General features: G+C 34.6%; 1 protein-coding gene across 1 annotated transcript in view; it reads right to left on the bottom strand.

Moving 5' to 3' along the window:
- Window positions 1-2,224: 2,224 nt before the first annotated feature.
- Window positions 2,225-26,095, bottom strand: part of LOC141289451 (A-kinase anchor protein 9-like) — a 25,046-nt gene continuing 1,175 nt past the window's right edge. The window contains exons 3-13 of the mRNA XM_073821545.1: window positions 24,922-25,072; window positions 21,678-21,809; window positions 21,445-21,600; window positions 17,860-18,513; window positions 16,751-16,933; window positions 13,091-13,288; window positions 12,777-13,009; window positions 11,360-11,451; window positions 10,960-11,089; window positions 3,424-3,557; window positions 2,225-2,846 (exon numbers count right to left, since the gene is read on the bottom strand). Of these exons, the coding sequence (XP_073677646.1) occupies window positions 2,803-2,846; window positions 3,424-3,557; window positions 10,960-11,089; window positions 11,360-11,451; window positions 12,777-13,009; window positions 13,091-13,288; window positions 16,751-16,933; window positions 17,860-18,513; window positions 21,445-21,600; window positions 21,678-21,809; window positions 24,922-25,072 (2,107 nt within the window). The 3' untranslated portion in view covers window positions 2,225-2,802. The remainder of the gene's footprint in view (window positions 2,847-3,423; window positions 3,558-10,959; window positions 11,090-11,359; window positions 11,452-12,776; window positions 13,010-13,090; window positions 13,289-16,750; window positions 16,934-17,859; window positions 18,514-21,444; window positions 21,601-21,677; window positions 21,810-24,921; window positions 25,073-26,095) is intronic.

The following is a 26,095-nucleotide window of genomic DNA, read 5'->3' as shown; positions in this document are numbered from 1 at the left end:
ACGGCCTCAAGTACCTTATTGCTTAATTAACACACCAGGATGTCTAGGAGTATAAAAGTCCAGTCATGACTTTCTGTTCCACAGGATTATAAATATGAGGAACACAAAAGCCAAATTCCCTTAATCATCCATCACAAGAAGTAAAACCAAAGAATGTAGTTCTGATGTGCAGAACAAGTTTGTTGAGCTTCACAAAATAGAAAGTGGCTGTAAGAAAAGAGCTAAAGCATTGGAAATCCCCATTAATAAGAAGTTCAAATTAACTAAAGATGTTACAAATCTGCCTAGAAGAGGATGTGTGTCTATATGTGACCCTGGACCACAAAACCAGTCATAAGGTAAAATTTTACAAAACTGAGATATATACAACATATGAAAGCTCAGTAAATAAGCTTTCTATTGATGTATGGTTTGTTAGGATAGGACAATATTTGGTGGAGATACATCTATTTGAAAATCTGGAATCTGAGGGTGCAAAAAAATCTAAAGACTGAGAAAATCACCTTTAAAGTTGTCCAAATTAAGTTCTTAACAATGCATATTACTAATCAAAAATTACATTTTGATATATTTATAGTAGGAATTTTACAAAAAATCTTAATGGAACATGATCTTTGCTTAATTTCCTAATGATTTTTGGCATAAAAGAAAAATCTATAATTTTGACCCATGCAATGTATTTTTGGCTATTGCTACAAATATACCCCAGCGACTTAAGACTGGTTTTGTGCTCCAGGGTCACATATCATCCTAATGCATGTTAAGAAGGATAGATTGAGTGGCCAAAGACTCTCCAAGGATCACAGTTGGAGAATTGCAGAGAATTGTTGAGTCTTGGGGTCAGAAAGCCTAAAATAAAATGATCAAACAGCCCCTACATCACCCAAAAACAAACTCCAGCAATTGTCAGATGCTATTGGAGCTTCAAACAGGACTGGTTTCTATGGTCAGATGAAACTAAAAATTAGCTTTTTGGCCGCTAACCCTCCATGGTTTTGGTGCAGACAGGGGTAAAAAGGTACCCCATGCTCATGGTTAAAAATACTGCTGGGTCTTTAATGTTGTGATTGTGATTCTATCAAATACCAGCAGATAAAAAATCTAAATCTGACTGCCTCTGTTGAGAATCGTATAATGGGCCATGGTTGCATCTTCCAGCGGGACAATGATCCAAAACAAACATCAAAATCAACACAAAATTGTGTCCGTCCCAGTTCCCTGAACCCTGTGTAGAAACTGAAGAGAAGAAGCACCAGCATAAAGCTGGGAAGAGAGAGATTCAGTTTGAAGGAATGGCCTCTGATCTCTGGTCAGGTGTTCTCCAAACTCATTAGACATTGTTGGAGAAAACACAGAGCTGTTATCTTGGGAAAAGGATATTGCAATAATCGGGTGCCAATAATTGTGGCCAACGTGAACTAGAGAAAAACATTTATTTCATAATGATTTGACAGGTTCATTTCAATGACAGGTTAGAACTTTGTGAATTTTTTGTAAGAAAGATCAAAAGGATAAATTATGCATATTTATTTCCACATCCACCTTTGCTCATATTTACCAAGGGTGCCAATATTAGTGGAGGACACTGTACATAGTTCCTGTAGAAATAAAACCGTTTTCTGTCCATCGTTCTTTTTTTAAATAACGATTGATACACATTTTTGAATTGTTGATGAACCCAGTAAATTAAGCAACTTCTAACAAAAAAAGTATTGAAAATATAAACAGTTTACAGAATACTAAACCATTTTTAGTCCGTAGTCTAGCATAAACGATTATATGTGACCCTGGAGCACAAAACCAGTCTTAAGTCGCTGGGGTATATTTGTAGCAATAGCCAAAAATACATTGTATGGGTCAAAATTATTGATTTTTCTTTTATGTCAAAAATCATTAGGAAATTGAGTAAAGATCATGTTCCATGAAGATTTTTTGTAAAATTCCTACCGTAAACCTATCAGAATGTAATTTTTGATTAGTAATATGCATTGTTAAGAGCTTAATTTGGACAACTTTAAAGGTGTTTTTCTCAGTATTTTAATTTTTTGCACCCTCAGATTGCAGATTTTCATCAATAGAAAGCTTATTCATTGAGCTTTCATATGATGTATATATCTCAGCTTTGTAAAATTTAACCTTATGACTGGTTTTGTGGTCCAGGGTCACATATCTCATACTCATACAAAAGGAGGAAGGATACACAGATAGAGACCCGAGGCGAAAGCAGTTTTCAAATATTATATTAATCTTTATTTCAGTTTTGACAAAATACCCATAAAATCCGAAGCTCCTACCTTTACAAAAATATGTCTTCTACAAATGTCCTCTGTGGTCTTTTCATGGGAGCGAGCGAATAAAACACAGTGTAGAGTATCTGCTAACACAGAGCCGCACCACGGGACCAGGCTCGTCGGGCCTCGGGTTAGCGTTCGCAACGGGTGACGCGTCGCTCGCCGCAGCGCTCGTGTTATCCAGAGTCCGATAGCAGCCGTCCCGGTCCAAACCCTCTCCACGCGTCTTAAATTAATCAACTTAAATTAGCATTCCGCAAATATACAGTAACAATGTGATTGTTTTCCATTAACAACAAAGAAAGGCAGAACTAATGTACAGACGTCGAAGCCGTTTCAACGAAAGCTTGATTATAAGATGTTCCACACAAACACAAAACAAAACAGTCAAACGTGGTTTTGGTCCCACAGAATTGTACACGTTCATAGTCAGAATACAAAAGCACAGCAGCTCAGCACAAGAGAAGGCAACTGAGTTTCTTCAAGCCAGATTCGCCGGACGTCAACACCTTCATCTTCTGACTCCAAAGTGCATTTGAGCGTACGAAGAGGAGCCTGCGGGGGAAAAGCTTCACTCAGCATCAAATTCACAGTGTGCAGGGCAGTCCATTTCTTATTAGACTGGCCCTTTGTTATATGTGACCCTGGAGCACAAAACCAGTCTTAAGTCGCTGGGATATGTTTGTAGCAATAGCCAAAAATACATTGCATGGGTCAAAATTATTGATTTTTCTTTTATGTCAAAAATCATTAGGAAATGAAGTAAAGATCATGTTCCATGAAGATTTTTTGTAAAATTCCTACTGTAAATATATCAAAATGTAATTTTTGATTAGTAATATGCATTGTTAAGAACTTAATTTGGACAACTTTAAAGGTGATTTTCTCAGTATTTTGATTTTTTTGCATCCTCAGATTCCAGATTTTCAAATAGATGTATCTCAGCCAAATATTGTCCTATCCTAACAAACCATACGTCAATAGAAAGCTTATTTATTGAGCTTTCATATGATGTATATATCTCAGTTTTGTCAAATTTAACCTTATGACTGGTTTTGTGGTCCAGGGTCACATTTCTAAATGATATCACAGATATTAAGACTAAGAAACCCAATGAAGCTGGTGTGTTTACCTGACTGCACGCTCCCCAGTCGTCTCTGCAGGGCCTCCAGACGCGAGATGTAGTCGGTGAGAGCGCGGTCGGGGTCGTAGTTCTGCAGGTGTGAACACGGTAGACCTCCGGCATCACTGGCCATCGCGTGAAACCTACAGCAAACAGCAGCCACAAACATCAGCACCACTCAAATGACCAAACACTAGGGATGTAACGGTATCAAAACTTCACGGTACGGTATTTATTGAACCATTTACAGGAAAAACAAAACTAATGAAGAGACTCGAAAAAAGTGTTTATTATACAGTTTACATGAACACTGAACATCTCAATGGCATACGAATAGGCTGCTTTCAGTCACATGGTTCTGATGAGGCGCCAAATGCAGCTGGAGGGCAGTAAGTTATTTTTCTCCATAGGAATCACTAGCAGAAACTCGAAATACCTATGTTTTGAGTTGTTTATGGAAATCGGTCAAACCTAGAAATTTCATTTCTTATCGTGTATGAATAGGCTATATGAGGAGCTCTTTTCCAAAACGCTATAAATCCATTTTAATAGTTTTCAGAAAAAATGACATTTTTTTCCTAGACCCATATATTTTGTTAATATTCAATTTATCCTGTTAAAATGGTCTGTTGGCTCATTCTGAACATGTTAAACAATGATTGTTAAATGAAACAACAATATTGTCGATCATACATTCAAAGTTTATATTTATTTTTTTCAAAACGCTACAAATCCATTCTTTTTTTCCAAAACATTGCTCGTTTATGTCTTAAAAACAAGAGAACATGCAACATATGGCATAAGGGACTCATACTATAAATTAATATAAATCTTTATTTTTAATGTCAGTCTTTTCGTTTGTTTAGACTTTCAGAGGCTGCCTTTCCACTTGCGTTATGTCCAGGAGAATTATGGCCCTATCCTTGTAAACCTTGTTTGGTCTTTCTTAAAACCGTCTAAATGTATTATCAGATCGTCTGGTGACAGCATTAGTTTGTGTGTTTTAGTCTGAAAACTCCAGGGTTGCGTTTCATTGTAAATGGACCAAAACTTTTGGAGACTTTTGAAAACGATGGCGTGGCTGTCCACATTCTCTCTGCGTATCCTTGACGACCATGTAAACAATCACATCATGCTCGCTGCTTTAGCCATAGATATGTATAAGTAGATTCCCCCTTCGACCACTTCAAGCACGTCCTTTATCAAAACAATAGGGAATCTACCTATACACGCCACTCGCTAATGTAGACGAGGATTCTTTTCATTTTAAAACGCCGTTTTAAAACCAAAACGCACTAGTAAACAGTGACGAACCTTCTTTTTTGTTGTTTTTCTTGTGATTTTCTTTGTCTAGTCTGCGTTTTCTAACAACAGGTACAGGTCTCACTGCCTCATCCAGGCCATCAAAATTGTTAATCGAGTTTAAAGCTCTCATTTCGAAGACTGAACACAAACATCTCTCGCTTCAGGGCGCCGCCATGTTAGATTGCGTCGAACGCTCGCCGAATTCTGATTGGTCGAGAGGATATATCGCATTAAGATTAAAAACAGGTTCGGCGCTTATAGCGTTTTGGAAAGAAACTGCATCTTGCAGTACATTTTAAACACGGAAATACAGCGATTTGGCATGAAATATTCATGGAGTCGTGAATAGGTTCAGTACACTGCAAAATGGCATAATTAACTCTTTTTTTTTTAAATTTGGCGTTTATCGCGTTTTGGAAAAGAGCTCTTCATATACTGTTCATATGGAGGAAAACTCAAGAAATTGACTGAAAAACGCAGATAAAAGTGGCTTGTAAACCTGCGTCTGCGGTCAGGAGGAGAGTCGGATAACGCTTGTGTGTGCAAATGGTTAATAAAAGCTGTAATAATATTAAAATACAAACAAATATATAAATAGTTACAAGGTGAGACAGTGAGAATTCGCTAAATACCACACATAGACACGGTGTAAATAAGACTTTATATTTGCGGTTGATTACAACGGAACCTTTTGAAATGGTCATAAATTAAAGTGACTATGGAAGAAATATTTGCTGGGTTTCCGTGCTGCTAACAGGAACAACAGCCAAAAGCCCTGCAGTTTCAGGAGTGACATATATCCGGCATCCTTCATATAAATGTGGGAATCACTTTCGAAATTGTTTGCAATCAGGCTTACTTCGCTTATATTTACAGCCTCGATGTTAGGCAACTATTTCAATTTGTTTAAAGAAAAATCGTCTTCATGACATAACGGTCACATCCAACACATGTTGTGATTTTCTGCACCTTTCTCTTGTGTTGTGATAGCGTCCAGACCAATACAGACTTTCTTCAGTCTCGTCAGTTCCGCTTTTTTAGTCAGGCACGTAAAGCGAAACTTTGATTTAAATTCTCAACTGATTATAGCGCAGAAAGCGAGCAAATATCGCTTTCATATAGTCACTAAAAAGTTGTCCCTCACTTCAATTTATTGCAATATCCATTAAGCTCTCGAAACTACAAATATACATCGTGTACACGTGTCGTTTAGCATTAACTCACATGTCTCACACTGTATCTATTTATACATTTCTTCATTAATATCTTAACATATTATTGTCTTTTCTTAACCATTTGCACACATAAGAGTTATCTCCTCCTGGCCGCAGACGGAGGTTTCCAAGCCACTTTTTTCTGCGATTTTCAGTCAATTTCTTGCCGTTCCCCGTTACCAACCGCAGACTTTCATGCAATGATATAAACTCTGTGTGGTTTCTCGGTTTGACCGATGATGAGCGCCTATAAACTACGCAAAACAGAGGTATTTTAAGTTTCTGCTATTGATTCCTATGGAGTAAAATTCCTTCCTGCCCTCCAGCTGCATTTCGCGCCACAGCAGTGACGTCATGTGAAAACAACCTATTAGCCATCTATCTGTAAACTTCGAAACAGGAATTTCATTTTTTCAATTTTAATAACAAAAAATTATTAAACCATGTAAAAAAAATTCAATTTAGTATTCTTGAAAACTCAGAAAAAATAAAAATAAGCCATCAACAAATAAGCAATGAATAAGCCATCTGAATGAATCGAGTGAGTCAATGATTCAGTGTCTCATTCATAAAGACAGTCACTTGAATAATTTCTGAATGAACTGTTTGAATGAATCAAGTGAGTCAATGATTCAGTGACTCATTCATAAAGACGGTCACTTGATTCGTTTCTGAATAAATGAACTGTTTGAATGAATTGAGTAAGCTAATGATTCAGTTTCTCAGTCATAAAGATGACACTTGCGTTCATTACTGAATGAATAAGCCATCTGAATGAATCAAGTGAGTCAATGATTCAGTGTCTCAGTCATAAAGATGGTCACTTGCTGCATTTTTGTAAAATAAACTATCTGAATGAATCAAATGAGTCACTGATTCAGTTTCTCAGTCATAAAGACGGTCACTTGCGTTCATTACTGAATGAATAAGCCATCTGAATGAATCAAATGAGACAATGATTCAGTGTCTCAGTCATAAAGACAGTCACTTGTGTTCATTATTGAATGAATAAGCCATATGAATGAATCAAGTGAGTCAATGATTCAGTGACTCATTCATAAAGACAGTCACTTGAATAATTTCTGAATAAACTGTTTGAATAAATCAAGTGAGTCACTGATTCAGTGTCTCAGTCATAAAGATGACACTTGCATTGGTTACTGAATGAATAAGCCATATGAATGAATCAAGTCAGTCAATGATTCAGTGACTCATTCATAAAGACAGTCACTTGATTCGTTTCTGAATAAATGAACTGTTTGAATGAATCGAGTAAGCCAATGATACAGTTTCTCAGTCATAAAGACGGTCACTTGCGTTCATTACTGAATGAATAAGCCATCTGAATGAATCAAGTGAGTCAATGATTCAGTGACTCATTCATAAAGATGGTCTCTTGCTGCATTTCTGTAAAATAAGCAATCTGAATGAATCAAATGAGTCACTGATTCAGTGTCTCAGTCATAAAGATGGTCACTTGCTGCATTTCTGAATAAATAAGCTATTTTTAATGAATCAAGTGAGCCAATGTCTCAGTCGTAACAACAGTCACTTGCTTTCATTACTGAATAAATCAAGTGAGTCAATGATTCAGTGAGTCAATGTCCCCAGATTTATTTCTGAATGAACCAGCTGTTTGAACAAATCAAGTGATTCAATGATTCAGTGTCTCATTTGTAAAGATGATTACTTGCTTAATTTCTGAATGAATAAACCATTTGAATGAGTCGTAGAGATGGTCACTTGTTTAGTTTCTGAATGAATCAGCTGTTTGAATGAATCAAGTGAGTCAATGATTCAGTGACTCATTCATAAAAACAGGCACTTGCTTTATTTCCTAGATGTTTGAACAAATCCGGTTAGTCAATGATTCAGTCACTCATTCATAAAGATGGTCATTTGTTTTGTGTCTGAATAAATCAGCTGTTTGATAGAGTGAGACAATGATTCAGTGTCTCGGTCATAAAGAGTCACTTTTTTCATTTCTGCATTTCTGAATAAATAAGCTATCTGAATGAATCAAATGAGTCAATGATTCAGTGACTCATTCATAAAGATGACACTTGCATTCGTTACTGAATGAATAAGCCATATGAATGAATCAAGTGAGTCAATGATTCAGTGACTCATTCATAAAGATGGTCATTTGCTGCATTTCTACATATATAAGCTATCTGAACGAATCAAATGAGTCACTGATTCAGTGTCTCAGTCATAAAGATGACACTTGCATTGGTTACTGAATGAATAAGCCATTTGAATGAATCAAGTGAGTCAATGATTCAGTGACGCAGTCATAAAGACAGTCACTTATTCGTTTCTAAATGAATTTATTGTTGAATGAATCAAGTACATCGATGATTCAGTAACTCATTTATAAAGATGGTCACCTGCTTTGTTTCTGAATGAATCAAGTGAGCCAATGATTCAGTGACTCATTTATAAAGATGGTCACCTGCTTTGTTTCTGAATGAATCAAGTGAGCCAATGATTCAGTGACTCATTTACAAAGACGGTCAATTGAATCGTTTCTTAATGAACGAACTGTTTGAATGAATCAAGTGAGCCATTTAAATGAATCAAGTCAATGATTTAGTGAGTCAATCATGTCACCAGATTTAATTCTGAATGAATCAGCTGTTTGAACAAATCCAGTTAGCCAATGATTTAGTAACTAATTCATTGAGTCACTTGTTTGGTTTCTGAATTAACCAGCTGTTTGAATGAATCGGGTGAGTCAATGATTCAGGGACTCATTCATAAAGGCAGTCACTTGATTAGTTTCCGAATGAACTGTTTGAATGAATCGAGTGAGTCAATGATTCAGGGACTCATTCATAAAAGCAGTCACTTGGTTTGTTTCCGAATGAACTGTTTGAATGAATCGAGTGAGTCAATGATTCAGGGACTCATTCATAAAAGCAGTCACTTGGTTTGTTTCCGAATGAACTGTTTGAATGAATCGAGTGAGTCAATGATTCAGGGACTCATTCATAAAAGCAGTCACTTGGTTTGTTTCCGAATGAACTGTTTGAATGAATCGAGTGAGTCAATGATTCAGGGACTCATTCATAAAAGCAGTCACTTGGTTTGTTTCCGAATGAACTGTTTGAATGAATCGAGTGAGTCAATGATTCAGGGACTCATTCATAAAAGCAGTCACTTGGTTTGTTTCCGAATGAACTGTTTGAATGAATCGAGTGAGTCAATGATTCAGGGGCTCATTAATAAAGGCAGTCACTTGGTTTGTTTCCGAATGAACTGTTTGAATGAATCGAGTGAGTCAATGATTCAGGGACTCATTCATAAAGGCAGTCACTTGGTTTGTTTCCGAATGAACTGTTTGAATGAATCAAGTGAGTCAATGATTCAGTGACACATTCATAAAGGCAGTCACTTGGTTTATTTCCGAATGAACTGTTTGAATGAATCGAGTGAGTCAATGATTCAGGGACTCATTCATAAAAGCAGTCACTTGGTTTGTTTCCGAATGAACTGTTTGAATGAATCGAGTGAGTCAATGATTCAGGGGCTCATTAATAAAGGCAGTCACTTGGTTTGTTTCCGAATGAACTGTTTGAATGAATCGAGTGAGTCAATGATTCAGGGACTCATTCATAAAGGCAGTCACTTGATTCGTTTCCGAATGAACTGTTTGAATGAATCGAGTGAGTCAATGATTCAGGGACTCATTCATAAAGGCAGTCACTTGGTTTGTTTCCGAATTAACTGTTTGAATGAATCGAGTGAGTCAATGATTCAGGGACTCATTCATAAAGACAGTCACTTGGTTTGTTTCCGAATGAACTGTTTGAATGAATCGAGTGAGTCAATGATTCAGGGACTCATTCATAAAAGCAGTCACTTGGTTTGTTTCCGAATGAACTGTTTGAATGAATCGAGTGAGTCAATGATTCAGGGACTCATTCATAAAGGCAGTCACTTGATTCGTTTCCGAATGAACTGTTTGAATGAATCGAGTGAGTCAATGATTCATTGACTCATTCATAAAGGCAATCACTTGATTCGTTTCCGAATGAACTGTTTGAATGAATCGAGTGAGTCAATGATTCAGGGACTCATTCATAAAGGCAGTCACTTGATTCGTTTCCGAATGAACTGTTTGAATGAATCGAGTGAGTCAATGATTCAGGGACTCATTCATAAAGGCAGTCACTTGACTCGTTTCCGAATGAACTGTTTGAATGAATCGAGTGAGTCAATGATTCAGTGACTCATTCATAAAGGCAGTCACTTGACTCGTTTCCGAATGAACTGTTTGAATGAATCAAGTGAGTCAATGATTCAGTGACTCATTCATAAAGGCAGTCACTTGATTCGTTTCCGAATGAACTGTTTGAATGAATCAAGTGAGTCAATGATTCAGTGACTCATTCATAAAGGCAGTCACTTGATTCGTTTCCGAATGAACTGTTTGAATGAATCAAGTGAGTCAATGATTCAGTGACTCATTCATAAAGGCAGTCACTTGATTCGTTTCCGAATGAACTGTTTGAATGAATCAAGTGAGTCAATGATTCAGTGACTCATTCATAAAGGCAGTCACTTGATTCGTTTCCGAATGAACTGTTTGAATGAATCGAGTGAGTCAATGATTCAGGGACTCATTCATAAAGGCAGTCACCTGGTTTGTTTTTTGAATGAATCAGACATTTGAACAAATCAGTTGAATGAGTGATTCAAGGACTTATCAAACAGTGACTGTAGTTTTATACTGAGAGAATCATTTGATATTTAATTTCATTTAAAAAAACATTTCCTCATTCTTTCAATTCTGAATTAAAATATGTTTTCTAAAGCTACTTTTCTTTTAAATGTGTGTTCAATGCTTTTCAAACACATCAAACAGAAACGACTCTAAATTATCTCTTGATGGCTAATATTTTTTATGCCAATGTTTATATATTATAAATACATGTGCTTTTCAAATCAGAAGGGGAATGAGTGTTTGAGCTTGACAGCAATGAAGATTGTTTTGTGCTGATTGAGGTTTGTGTGTTTGTACCTGTGCTGCAGCGATGCGGCGGAGCGAGGAGAGTCTCGTCCCGTACGGCCGCGGCTGGTCGCTCGTCTCTCTCTGAACACCTCCACACCGCCGGGCTGAAGATACGACGACTCGTTCCTCACATCAGACCCTTCAATCAGTGTTTAACACAAGAAATTAATGCTTCTATTCATCAGGGATGCATTCAATTGATCAGAAGTGACAGTAAAAATTAACAAAAGCTTTCTGTTTCAAATAAATGCTGTTCTTTTGAACTTTCTAATCATCTGTGAGTCCTGGAAAATAAAAAGCATTTTGTTTCCACAAAAAATATGAAGCAGTATTATAATATTAAGACATGTTTCTTGTTCACAAACCTCAATTGTTTGGACAGTATTTGTCTGTAATGTGAGATTGTCACCTGTGATCGGAGCGAGGCCGTTTCTGCTGACCATCGGAGACGTTGCATTTCCTCCAGCTGCTCTCTGCCATCGCTTCACCAGAAACCTCATCCTGCAGGACAGTGTTTATCCAGCATTACTATTCAAACAGTGTCCACTAGATTTTATGATCAGTTTTTAAACTAGAAACCATTTTTAAACAAGACCAAAAATTTAAAGACCAAACCTCTCACTAATAGCTTACTAAACACAAAATCATAAAAATGTGAAATTAAAATAAATGATTTAAAATAAAAAAAATAAATAAAATATAATAATATAATATATCATTTTAATAATTTAAAAATAAAACTGAAAAAACTAAACCTTAAAAATTACTTAAATCCCAGAAATGTAAAATTAAAATATTTTTTTTAAATAAATCAAAACACTAAAATTAAATTACACAATAATAAAAAATTCTAATAAACAATTTTCATTCTAAAACAATGAAAACATTAAAAATTAAACAATTAAATCACAAAAATGTAAAATTATTAAAAAAAATAAAACAAGCAAAAATAAATTAATCAGGCAAATGAAAATAAACAATTTATAAGTAATAACAATCAAAATAAAACACTAAAAAATGTATCATACAATTTAAAATAAATAGTTTTTAAATTAAAAATAAAACAAAACTCTAAAAATTACTTAAATCCCAGAAATTTAAAATTAAAATATTTTTTTTAAATGAATCAAAACAAAACAATAAAATTAAATTACACAATAATAAAAAAATCTAATAAACAATTTTAATTCTAAAACAATGAAAACATTAAAAATAAAAAAAATAATCACAAAAATTTAACATTATTAAAAAAATAAACAAGCAAAAAAAAATTAATCAGGCAAATGAAATTAAACAATTTATAAGTAATAACAATCAAAATAAAACACTAAAAAATGTATCATACAATTTAAAATAAATAATTTTTAAATTAAAAATAAAACAAAACTCTAAAAATTACTTAAATCCCAGAAATTTAAAATTAAAATATTTTTTTTAAATGAATCAAAACAAAACAATAAAATTAAATTACACAATAATAAAAAAATCTAATAAACAATTTTCATTCTAAAACAATGAAAACATTAAAAATAAAAAAATTAATCACAAAAATTTAACATTATTAAAAAAATAAACAGGCAAAAAAAAATTAATCAGGCAAATGAAATTAAACAATTTATAAGTAATAACAATCAAAATAAAACACTAAAAAAAATTATCATACAAATTAAAATAAATAATTTAAAAATTAAAAAATAAAACAAAACACAAAAAAAATTTTACGCTTTAAAGTCAATACAATAGAATTAAAATCTTAAAATTAAAATAATATTTATCACAAATGATATGTGGTATGTGATGTGAAGGCCGCAGTGGCGTGTCTGTACCTGGAGAGGGCGATGGAGACGCGCACGGCTGATCTGAAGCGTGTGAATCCTCTGCGGTGATGGCCTACAGTCTCCAGACAGGTGTGAGCGGGATGGCCACCCATGCGGGCGATCAGAGACAACGTGGCCTCCTCACACTCCTGAAATCCTCCCAGCAGCAGCAGAAGGTACTTCTTCTGATAGATCAGGGCCTTCCGGAAGCTCTCTGCACGCAGGTATTTGCCATACATCCTCTGTGGAGACAGACAGACGGGCGGTAAGTATGTGATTCGTCTGCTGTAAACAATGAGTTGTTGTTGTGAACACTTGCTCACCCTGAGGGCCACGTTGTCCAGGTCTGCTCCGGTCAGATCCCGCAGCGATTCGGAGCGAATCTCTCCTCTCAGACGATTCAGTTCAGCCTCGGCCTGACGGAGACACTTCTCCAAACGATTCCTCTCCTGAGCCCAAGACTCACGCTCGCTGGAAAACAACACCAGCTCCTGACGCTCCACGCCGCTCCGGCTCGACCCCTGACACAGAGAACAACTACATTTAACCACGAGAACAACTTCACATATACATATGTGACCCTGGACCACAAAACCAGTCATAAGGTTAAATTTGACAAAACTGAGATTTATACATCATATGAAAGCTCAATAAATAAGCTTTCTATTGATGTATGGTTTGTTAGGATAGGACAATATTTGACTGAGATACATCTATTTGAAAATCAGAAATCTGAGGATGCAAAAAAATCAAAAAGACTGAGAAAATCACCTTTAAAGTTGTCCAAATTAAGTTCTTAACAATGCATATTACAAATAAAAAATTACATTTTGATATGTTTACAGTAGGAATTTTACAAAAAAACTTCATGGAACATGAACTTTACTTAATTTCTTAATGATTTTTGGCATAAAAGAAAAATCAAAAATTTTGACCCATACAATGTATTTTTGGCTATTGCTACAAATATACCCCAGCGACTTAAGACTGGTTTTGTGCTCCAGGGTCACATATAGTCAAGTCCGAAATTATTCACACCCCTGGCAAATTCTGACTTGAAGTTACATTTATTCAACCAGCAAGCTGGAAATGACACAGGCTTCTCCCAGAAGATATTAAGACGATGTACAAGAGGCATCATTGTGGAAAAGAATGTTACTCAGCTTTTATTTACATTTGTCCAAAATTATTCATACCCTTTGCAAACTGTCACAGTCTGTGGGAAAATCCAAAGTTCTATACCATTCCAAATAGTCCCAGCTGTTCTAAAGCATCCTAATTTCCCTGATTCATTGGGAACAGCTGTTTTAATCAACTCAACAGGTGAAAAACAGAAGCTCTCTGCTGTTGGTTTGTGGACAGTCATGGCTAAGACAAAGGAGCTCACTGAGGATCTGCTGCTGCGTATTGTGGCTGCTCACAAGTCAGGAAAGGGCTATAAGACCATATCTAAATACTTTGAAGTTCCAGCGGCTACAGTGCACAGTATTATTAAAAACTACAAAATTTTCCGCACTGTGAAAAATCTCAGAGGAGGCCAAGGAGGACACCACTTCTCCAGATAAGGCACACAAAAGCCCACTTGGCCTTTGCAAATGCTCACCTGGACAAAGAATAAAACTTCTAGTCTTCTGTTTTATAGTCAGATGAAACAAAAATTGAATTGTTTGGCCACAATGATGTAGCCTTCATTTGGCGTAAAAAAGGAGAAGCCTTCAACCCTAAGAACACCATCCCCACTGTCAAACATGGTGCTGGGAACCTAATGTTTTGGGGGTGTTTTTCAGCCGCTGGACCAGGGAACCTAATCTCAGTAAACTGCACCATGAAAAATGAGCAATACATCAAAATTCTCAACAACAACATCAGGCAGTCTGCAGAGAAACTTGGCCTTGGGCACCAGTGGACATTTCAGCACGACAACGACCCAAAACACACAGCAAAAGTGGTGAAGAAATGGTTAGCAGACAAAAAACATTAATGTTTTGCAGTGGCCCAGCCAGAGTCCTGACTTAAACAGGGTGTCTACAGGTTTGACCAAGTTAAATTGAAGACATTTTAAGACTTTTTAATACCATTTTCAAACAAAATTTAAGACCAAATTGAAAGTCCCGCAAAAGTCAAGCACAAAACTATGAGGATATTTTAAATTATTATTTTATTTAACTGATTGTTCTTGGGAATATTCAACAGAAAACACTATTCCAGAAGAAGAACGGATAAAAAAAAAAAATTAAAAAAAATAGTTTTTTCCTAATTACTGAATGCTTACTTTAAATACTTCTAATCCACAGCAAAAACTACTAGCTGAACTAATAAAGCCAGTAACAAAACAAGAACAATTACACAAATGACAAGTGTAAATGAATACAACATAAAATTACTAATAAAATCAATAACCCTAGAATTCAGGTGCGGATATTTAATAATTAATTGAAAAATAACTAGTGCTTCTCACTGCAGGTATTTATAGGACGCTGTCTCTTTAAGGCCAAATGCACGAACCGAATACTGGCACGCATCTCTTTCTCAGCTGTTTCGGTTCACTGAAGACATAACCCACTGTGTTTACCTGAATACCAAAACGGGTATTTAGACAGGACTTTGTATGTACGTTTCCGTTCAAGAGGAATCAATCTGTGTGAATCGCGCCTCTCTCTCTCTCTCTCTCTCTCTGATAAAAAAAATCAGCGTGCGTGTTCCCTTTTTAAATAGTTTGAATTGGTAAAGTGGCAAGACAAAACGTGGTAATTATAAACTTTTACTCTATGATGGTTAAACTTAGAAAATCCGCGAATCACATGCGTGTAGTTGGGCGGAAACCCGCTAAATCTGGCAACACTGAGGCGTTGTCAAGCAAGCGCGTGTCTAGCAACAGAACAGATTTAGAACCTGCGCAGGCGATTCTCCTCAAAACGATAAACTTTTCCTTTTCAAAGTGTATTTGCATTTTAATGGAGAAATTCCCTCTAAAATTAAGATTAAAAAATTAAGACCCTTGGATTTAGATTTAAGACAAATTAAGACATTTCAAGGCCTTATTTTAGGACAACGGAATTTAAGACTTTTTAAGACTTTTTAAGGATCCGCGGCCACCCTGTTAAATCCAATTGAGAATCTGTGGAGGAGCTAAAGATCAAGGTGATGAAAGGAGACCCTCCATCCTGAAAGAGTTGGAGCTCATGGCTAAAGATGAATGGGCAAAAATACCAGTGGAGACATGCAAAAAGCTGCTCAGCAGTTACAGGAAGTGTTTGATTGCTGTAATAGCCAATAAAGGCTTTTCTATCGATTATTGAGAAGGGTATGAATAATTTTGGAAACAACATTTTTTGTTCAAATGTAAACAAAAGATGATAAATATATATTTTCCACAATGATGCCTCTTGTACATCATCTTAATATCTTTTGGGAGAAGCCTGTGTCATTTCCAGTCAAAAAAAAAAAAAAAAACTTGCTGGTTGAATAAAAGTAACTTCCAAGGGGTACGAATCATTTTGGGCTTGACTGTATATACACTTTTTCCACATCATTTCTTTTCCATTTCCACAGTATTTCTTACAAAACTAACAAAGAGAGAGAGACAAGAAAAAAAAAAAAAAAAATGAAATGGATAATAAAAACCTGCATATTAGAAAGATAAAAAGACAGATCGAAAGAAATAGATATAGAGAGATCATAATGCATGTTATTTTTTATTTAGTACTGTCCTGACTCCTGAGTAAGATATTTTACATCGAAGATGTTTACATATAGTCCACAATACAAAATAATAGCTGAAATATCTTACTCAGGACAGAACAAAATAAAAACTAACATGCATTTTGTATGACCTCTCTTATTTTGTTAGAATTATTCACATTTTCACAGATTCTACAAGGGATTCCCAAACTTTCGCATGCCACTGTATAAGAAAGGAAAAACTTTCTTGTCTGTAATTGATTTATTAATTCACTTTTTGATTGATAGATTCCGTCACTCACACTCTCGACGGTGGTTTTCTTCTGTCTGTATCTGCGCAGCTCCTCCTCCAGCTTCAGCAACTGGTTCCGCAGGTCGTTCTTCTCTTCCGTAAGTCGGCTGACGAATCCCGTGAGCTCTGCGTTCTGCCTGAGTAAACGTTCGTTCAACAGACTGGACGATCCTCCCACCAGCAGGGCGGCGCTCTATATACACACAAACACATTTATATAAACAAACCTGTGTTTACAAAGGTCACAACTAGCCTTTTTCACACTTCCGTGTTTCTGTCTTCTGGATTGGCGCTTGCAGGGTAAAAGTTTTTCCGGTGACAGCAGCGGCCGTACTTAACATGCGTAAGTTCGGGAATCTAAGTCTATTTTTACAAAATAGATACTATGATACTATGATATATACCGGGGTTTTACTCTAAAAAATAGCAAACATTTTTTTCAAAAACTTTGTGTCAGCTTCTGGTCATCACTAAGACTATGTTTATTTAATTATGAATGATAGCACTTATAATACAGTACAGTTTTGAGTTTTGCCGTTCTGTCTGTTTGGTGCTGGCTGTGCATTATGACTCTTCACGTCAGTTTTTTTCGCTATTATTAATGTTGTTATTATTATTAAAGTAATATTGTATTTTCTACTTGCTCTCCTTTGCATTATTCACTTTACGGTGTAAATGTACGTTGCATAATGTGCCCAGGGATATACATAATAAAATAATATAATACTAAACAAGACAATACTCCGATTAATGGCTGTCATAATTTACCATGATGTAGTGATTCGAGGGAAATGACTGAGTAAATTGAGAAAATATGCTTAAATATACCGGAGACTGAGAACAGAAACTATAGCTGGCGCTATGTTGCGCACATTATATTGATGAGTCAGCGGTCCGAGTGCCCATATAAATCACAAACAAGTAAAAATGTTGTTTATTTGTTGATTATATAACAACAAATTGGAAAACAGACAAAACAGAAAAGGTAAAATGCATTATTTGAGACAAGAGCATATTAATATAATAGGCGCAGACCTGTAGCGGAACTGACTTTACCCTGCGCTGACGTAATTTCCGATTTTTGTGAAAAAGGCTTACTGTGTAAATGTCCTCACTCACCTCCGGAAGAGCAGAGGGGGCTGATGGGATATGCTGTAACATTGACATGACGTCCTGTACGTTAGTGTGCAGCCATGCGAGACTGTCCCGGTCCGGCGCTGCTTTATCTCTCTCGCTGGTCAGGTTGTTGATCTTAGTGGCGATCAGCTGCAGTCTGTTCAGGATGTTGTCCATGTGTTTCGGATCTGAGCTCTGACCCTCACGCAGGGACGTCGTGCCGGATTGAGCGTCTCCCGTCTGCAACACCCAGTCCCGGGTTCGATCCTCAGGCTGGGCGTCTGATCCGGCGCTCTGGTTGTTCTCAGGCGCTCTCAGTCTGTCCTCCAGCTGTCTCACCGTCTCCTGCAGTCTGTCTCTCTCTCTCTCCAGTCTCCTCATGCTGTCTCTCTCCGCATCCAGCTCCACCCGCAGCTCGTACGCCCGTCTCTCCAGGGTGCTCAAACCGTCGCGTGCCTCCCGCAGTGCATTCTGGTCTTGCGCGGCGGAGTGCCCGAGTGCAGATTTCTCCTGGTCCCACTGTCGTTTGCTCTGCACCGCATTCAGCTCCTGTTTCTCCAGTCGCTCCATCATCTGCACCACCTGCGCCTGTTTGTCGGCCAGCTGCGTCTGCAGCGTCTGCAGCAGAGACTCCACGGAGAGAACGCCAGCCTCCACCTGCACACATCAACATCTCTGGTTCATTCAGAGAGCACTGATACATGTTTGGGCTCTTTGTTTGGGCCTCCTCATTAAGGGGTCACACTTGGCTCCCTCGCGGTCAAAAGTGACCGAAGCCTTAAAAAGTAACTTTTTTTTTTCTTCAGGAAAATCAATTAAATATATTTTTGTTCAATAATATTTTGTAATTATTATTTAGAATTTTGAGCATTTTTTTATGAATCTATGCAATATTTATACAGTTTTAATGAGCAATTTTTTCCCAGTAGATTTATATTTTATATTATATTTTTTAATTAATTATGTATTTATTATTTTTCAATAAATACAACATTTCACATTAAAATAGAGTAAAAGCATTTAAAATCAATTTTTTTAAGTGAAAATTGCACCATCTAGTGGCATAAAAAATAAAAACTTGTGTAATGCCATGTAAACTCCTGTATCTCCCTATATACATATATACAGGGGCTTTGGGATTCCTATTGTTTTTTTTTTCTTTTTATTGTTTCTTCATTTTATTAGGCTTTGCATTTAGAAATATATTCAGACATTCTAAAAGATACATTTTGGCAAGGTTTAGATTTTTTTTGATTGGATAAATATCAGGTTTTGCATTTTTCTGCTTATTTCTGTGTGTCTGTGTGTGTGTGTGTGTGTGTGTGTGTGTGTGTGTGTGTGTGTGCGCGCGCGTGTGTGTGCGTGTGTGTGTGTGTCAGTTCTGTACTTTTGTTATTTTAGAGTGTCAGTCCTTGCTTGCTGAACACTTCTTTTCAGCACAGTTGCTCATTTGTAGCTTGTATTACCAAAAGATTATCTGAATTATCACATTTTTTCGTATTTCCCATTCATTTCCTATGTCGGTCATTTTTGACCGCGAAGGAGCCAAGTGTGACTATTTTTTTTTTTGACCCTTTAACATATCCGAATCATGTCACTGATTTTCTTTTTGTACTCACATAGCTAATGCAACAAAAGTCACCAAGTGTCATCTCATTCTGATGAAGCTACGATTTTAAAAAATTCAAAACATAAAATTTTTCGGTCAAAAATGACCGAAGAGGCCCAGAGGGTTAATATTAAAATAAAAACTTTTTTGATTAAATTGACAATTTTATTTTAAAATTTAAGATTTTATATTATTCATATTTTACTTATAAAACCTAACAACAATTCTCTGCTTAAAATATGTAAGCAGGTCAAGTTCAAACCACATTTGTGACCCTGGACCACAAAACCAGTCATAAGGATCACCAGTCATCAATTTTTGGAAATTCAGAACCTGAATAAATAAGCTTTTCATTGATGTATGATTTAGTAGGATAGGACTCAGGGGGCAAAAAATCTAAATATTGAGAAAATCGTCCAAATGAAGTGGTTAGCAATGCATATTACTAATCAAAAGTTACGTTTCGAAATACTTACTGTAGGAAATTTACAAAATACGTTCATAAAAACATGATCTTTACTTGATCGTTTTCGCCCATGCAGTGTATTGTTGGCTATTGCTACAAATATACCTGTGCTATTTTATACACAATAATAATTAAAAAGTAATAAATTAAAAATTTATTTTATACATATATTTCAAATATAGCTGCAAGACATAACTGCAAATATGCATTTTGTTTTTAAAATATTAATTAATATTAAAATATTAATTTGTTTTTAAAAAGACATCGTAATCACTTATAAACCCTTTCGGTAAATTAATGTTTGGGCTTTTTATTACTTAATATTTATAACAACTTTAAAAAAAAACTGAAAACATTAACAGTTTATTTTCAATGTAAATATTATTATTATTTTTTAATATTATTATTTTTAGTATATTATTTATACTTTACACTTAAAATATAATTTTTCGCTTAAAATGTGTAGGCAGGTTAGGTTTAATTATAAGCACATTTTATGCACAATGGTAATTTAACGTGCCCTACATGAAAATTATTACAAAAATGAGAGTACAAAAAAGAAAAGAAACATTTTAATTTAAAATAGAATTAGAATGTAGCAAGACATAAGAATCTGTTTTTTGTTTTTGAAAACGTGAACATAAAATGTCCCAGACAGATCGAAATCGCTTACAAACTCTTTTAGTAAATAAATACAAATTTATAGTAAAAAAATAATAATAATAATTTCTATATTTTTTCATATAATATATAATATCAGAAATATATAATTAATTAATATATAACATAATTATTAATTATATGATTTGTATTGTATTACATTATTCTACTTATTTATATAATATAGGATTATAATATTACATATTATAACATAATATAAATATGTAATAGAAATAATATTATAAATATTGCTGCTTTTGAAATGATACACATATTCAATATATTAAATACTAAATATAATTTTATACATATTTACATGCAGTTCTCTCTATATAACTGGTGAAAAATAGGACATGCTATTATAATATTATTATTGATAATATTATATAATTTTTCACACTCTTGGCCTTGTTTACATGAGCTTAAAAAAGGCGAAGAAAATTATTGCATTATAATAAAAAATGAAGACAAATCATTTCAAAATTCATCATCAATTAAGATAAATAGAATTTTTCTCATTTAAAAAATAGATTTTTAATGCTTTTAAAAGGAAACATTGCTGCTCATCAAGGCTGCATTTATTTGATTCAAAATATAGAAGAATATTGTGAAATGTTCATGCAATTTAAAAAAGCGGTTTTCTATTTTAATATACTTTAAAATATAGTTTATTCCTGTGATGCAAAGCTGAATTTTCAGCATCATTACTGCAGTCTTCAGTGTCACATGATCCTTCAGAAATCATTTTAATATGCTGATTTATTATCAGTGCTGGAAACAGTTTTTCTGATGTACAATCTGCTGTAAGTTGAGGAACGTTTCTGAAGCAAGTGAACAGGTGTAATTGAGTCACCTGGCTGCAGGTGGCCTCGGCCTGCATGAAGGTGTTCTGCGTGTCAGACGTGGAGCTGGTCTGGAATCGCTGGATCAGCTGTGCGTTCAGCTCCTTCTCTTTCTCCAGAGCGCTGCTGAGCTCCTCCGATCGAGCTCTCTGAGCCTCTAACTGCACCTACAAACACAAACACGGCTCAATCGCCTGCTCAAACACAACAAACACTCTCACTCAGAGCATTAGACGACACACACCTGCAGCTCTGAGGAGACGCTGACCTCCCGCACCTGCTCTCGGAGCTGAGCTGAAATCTGTCTCTCTTTCTCCAGAGCGATGGAGAGCTCATTCACACGGCCCCGCTGCTCCTCCAGACACAGTCTGAGGTCCTGCAGAGACGCACGATGCATGTTTTTCAGTGTACAATCAAAAGACACATGACTTACACTACCAGTCAAAAGTTTTTGAACAGCAAAAACAGTAAAATTTCTAAATATTTTTACTATTTAAAATAACTGCATTCCATTTAAATATATTTCTGTGATCAAAGCTGAATTTTCAGCATCATTACTGCAGTCTTTAGTGTCAGAAACAGCTATAACTACGCAAGCGTTAGTCCAATTGACCTGAAAATTGGTATTCAGTGTCTTTGTCCAATGTGCCATAAGGGTCTATGAGGACACATCTCAAGGCGCATCTCAATTAAGTCTAAGCACCTATTAGTCAAGGTTAACGGAGGACAACTGGAACAAAACTCGGTGGGCATGTTCGAATTTTTAAAGAAATCGGCCACTAGTTGGCGCTAACAAGTTTTTCTGCCTCTGTAATCACGTGGTGTTTCACACATCCACACAATATGCATATCACTTGATAGATCTCCTCATTCTGAACAACTTTGCCTCTAGAACCATTGCTGTCAATCAAATCGTTCAATAAATATTCACAAATATGTTAAAAACCTACTTTTGCAAACTAGTCCGAGGTTTTTCATCCAATCTCGATCAAACCACTGCAGCGCAATTCTCTGGACTCTCTAGATCAATAATTATCAAAAAAAAAAGTTGAATTTTGTCTTTTGGTTGGTTGTAACGGGGTCATTTTAAAAAGGAGCGTGGCCACATAAACCCAAAAGCCTATAAAACCAAAACAAAAACTTAAAACTTCACGTAAATTAGAGCAAACATGTACCAGATGACTCTTAACAAGCATGCAAAGTTTCATGAAGATCGGACCATAGGTGGCGCTATAACAGTTAAAAAGGTGTCAAAAACATGATATTTCTACTGTAAAAGAACAAAAATCACAATAAAACGTCCATATATTCACATATACGCTATATCTTCATACCATCTGGTAGATCTCCTCATTCTGAACAACTTTGCCTCTAGAACCATTGCTGTCAATCAAATCGTTCAATAAATATTCACAAATATGTTAAAAACCTACTTTTGCAAACTAGTCCGAGGTTTTTCATCCAATCTCGATCAAACCACTGCAGTGCAGTTCTCTGGACTCTCTAGATCAATAATTATCAAAAAGATGTTGAATTTTGTCTTTTGGTTGGTTGTAACGGGGTCATTTTAAAAAGGAGCGTGGCCACATATACACAAAAGCCTATAGAACCAAAACAAAAACTTAAAACTTCACGTAAATTGGTGAAAACATGTAGCGGATGACTCTTAACAAGCATGCAAAGTTTCATGAAGATCGGACCATAGGTGGCGCTATAACAGTTAAAAAGGTGTCAAAAACATGATATTTCTATTGTAAAAGAACTAAAATCACAATAAAACGTCCATATATTCACATATACGCTATATCTTCATACCATCTGATAGATCTCCTCATTCTGAACAACTTTGCCTCAAGAACTATTGCTGTCAATCAAATCGTTAATTATTCACAAATATGTTAAAAACCTACTTTTGCGAACTAGTCCTAGGTTTTTCGCCCAGTCTTGATAAATCTCGGTTCTCTTGACTCTCTAGGTCAATATTGTAACGGGGTCATTTTAAAAAGGGGTGTGGCCACATATACCCAAAAGCCTACTGAACCAAAACAAAAACTTAAAACTTCACGTAAATTGGTGAAAACATGTACCAGATGACTCTTAACAAGCATGCAAAGTTTAATGAAGATCGGACCATAGGTGGCGCTATAACAGTTAAAAAGGTGTCAAAAACATGATATTTCTACTGTAAAAGAACTAAAAATCACAATAAAACGTCCATATATTCACATATACGCTATTTCGTCATACCATCTGATAGATCTCCTCATTCTGAACAACTTTGCCTCTAGAACCATTGCTGTCAATCAAATCGTTCAATAAATATTCACAAATATGTTAAAAACCTACTTTTGCAAACTAGTCCGAGGTTTTTCATCCAATCTCGATCAAACCACTGCAGTGCAGTTCTCTGGACTCTCTAGATCAATAATTATCAAAAAAATGTTGAATTTTGTCTTTTGGTTGGTTGTAACGGGGTCATTTTAAAAAGGAGCGTGGCCACATAAACCCAAAAGCCTATAGAACCAAAACAAAAACTTAAAACTTCACGTAAATTGGTGAAAACATGTACCAGATGACTCTTAACAAGCATGCAAAGTTATATAAAGATCTGACCATAAGTGGGGCAATAACGGTTAAAAAGGTGTCAAAAACATGATATTTCTATTGTAAAAAAAAGTAAAATCACAATAAAACGTCCATATATTCACATATACACTATATCTTCATATCATCTGATAGATCTCCTCATTCTGAACAACTTTGCCTCTAGGACCACTGTTGTCAAATGAACTGTTCTTTTAATGTTTGAGATTATTTAAAAACATACTTTGGTGAACGCTTTTGTTTGTGAGTGTATTCTCCATCGTGGATGTGTTCTGGTGTCAGCCATTTATTTTAAAGGCCTTATTTGCTCGAACCCCGGCAATTGCTGTTAGCAGCTATATTTTATGTTGAAAACAGCTGAGTGGATTTTTTCAGGTTTCTTTGTTAAATAGAACATGAATTTATCTAAAAAAGAAATGTAAAGAAATCTTTATCATCACTTTTGATCAATCCTTGCTAAATAAAAGTATTCATTTCTATAATTTCTTTCCCCAAATAAAAAAAAAAACGAGCCAAGCTTTTAAATGATATAGTGTATAATGTTACAAAGGCTTTGTATTTCAGATAATTGCTCATCTTTGGATCTTTCTATTCATCAAATAATCCTGAAAACATGTACTCTGAAGGATCATGTGACACTCAAGACTGCAGTAATGATGCTGAAAATCCAGCTTTGAAATCACAGGAATAAATTACAGTTTAACAGATATTTACGTAGAGAGCAGTTATTTTAAATAGTAAAAATATTTCACATTTTTACTGTTTTTTCTGTATTTTGGATCAAATAAATGCAGGCTTGGTGAGCAGAAGAAACCTCTTTAAAAAAACATTAAAAGTCTTAGTGTTCAATACGAACATCCTAGTGACTGACAGAGTGTTTTTACCTCTACTTCCTCTTTCTCGGTCTCCTCCTTCCTGTCAGACTTGCATTTCTCCTTCTCAAAGGCCCACTGCATCTCTCTGGCTCTCTTCTGCTCGTTTGCCAGTCTGTCGTTCAGTTTGTCCACTTCAGCGGCCTTAAGTGAGACCTCCGTCCTGCCACAGCACATCAGACTTATTTAAATTTATTTAAATATACAAAAATATTTTATGAAAATTAATCATTTAATTTATACATTTTATATATAAATTACATAGATTTTCTTTTATATATTCTGTGTTTGTATATATATATATATATATATATATATATATATATATATATATATATATATATAATGCATTACTTGTTTATATAATACATAAATAGGTTACAAATAATATTTTAAATATTTAATATAAATTGCATTATTATTTAAAACAATTTTTTTAACAAATGTTACTTACACAAATATTAATTACAGAAATTACAAATGTTTATATATTTTATTTATAAATTATACATTTTATTTTATATATTTTGTCATATACATATATATAATGCATGATTTGTCCATGTAATACATGTTATTTCAAATAATATATATTTAATATAAATTATATATTTTTAAAACAATAAATATTATATAACAATATATTATTTCAAAAAATGTTATGCAAATAAAGACAATTAATATAATTGATATATATTTTATTTTATATATTTTGTGTCATATACAGTATATATGTATTTATTTAAAGAGTATATATATATATATATATATATATAATACATGATTTGTCTATGTAATACATATAAATATATGTTACAAATAATGTTTTACATAATATACATATTTAATATAAATTATATAATTTGATATTAAAATAAACATTAAATATTATATAACAATATATTATTATTATTTCAGACAATTATTTGTATAATTTATATATATTTTATGTTATATATTTTGTCTCATATATATATATATATATATATATATATACATACACACATATATATAATATATGATTTGTCTATGTAATACATATAAATATATGTTACAAATAATGTTTTAAACATGTATTTAATATAAATTATATTTATATAACAATATGTTATTATTATTTCAAAAACATGTTATGAAAATAGAGACAATGTTTTATTTAATTTAGATATTTTAAATCTAAATTATA

The sequence above is a fragment of the Garra rufa genome, chromosome 17 (genome assembly GCF_049309525.1).
Source record: "Garra rufa chromosome 17, GarRuf1.0, whole genome shotgun sequence".
Classification (NCBI taxonomy): Eukaryota; Metazoa; Chordata; class Actinopteri; order Cypriniformes; family Cyprinidae; genus Garra; species Garra rufa.
The sequence above is the reverse complement of the archived record's forward strand: the minus strand, read 5'-3'. Positions and strand labels throughout refer to the sequence as shown.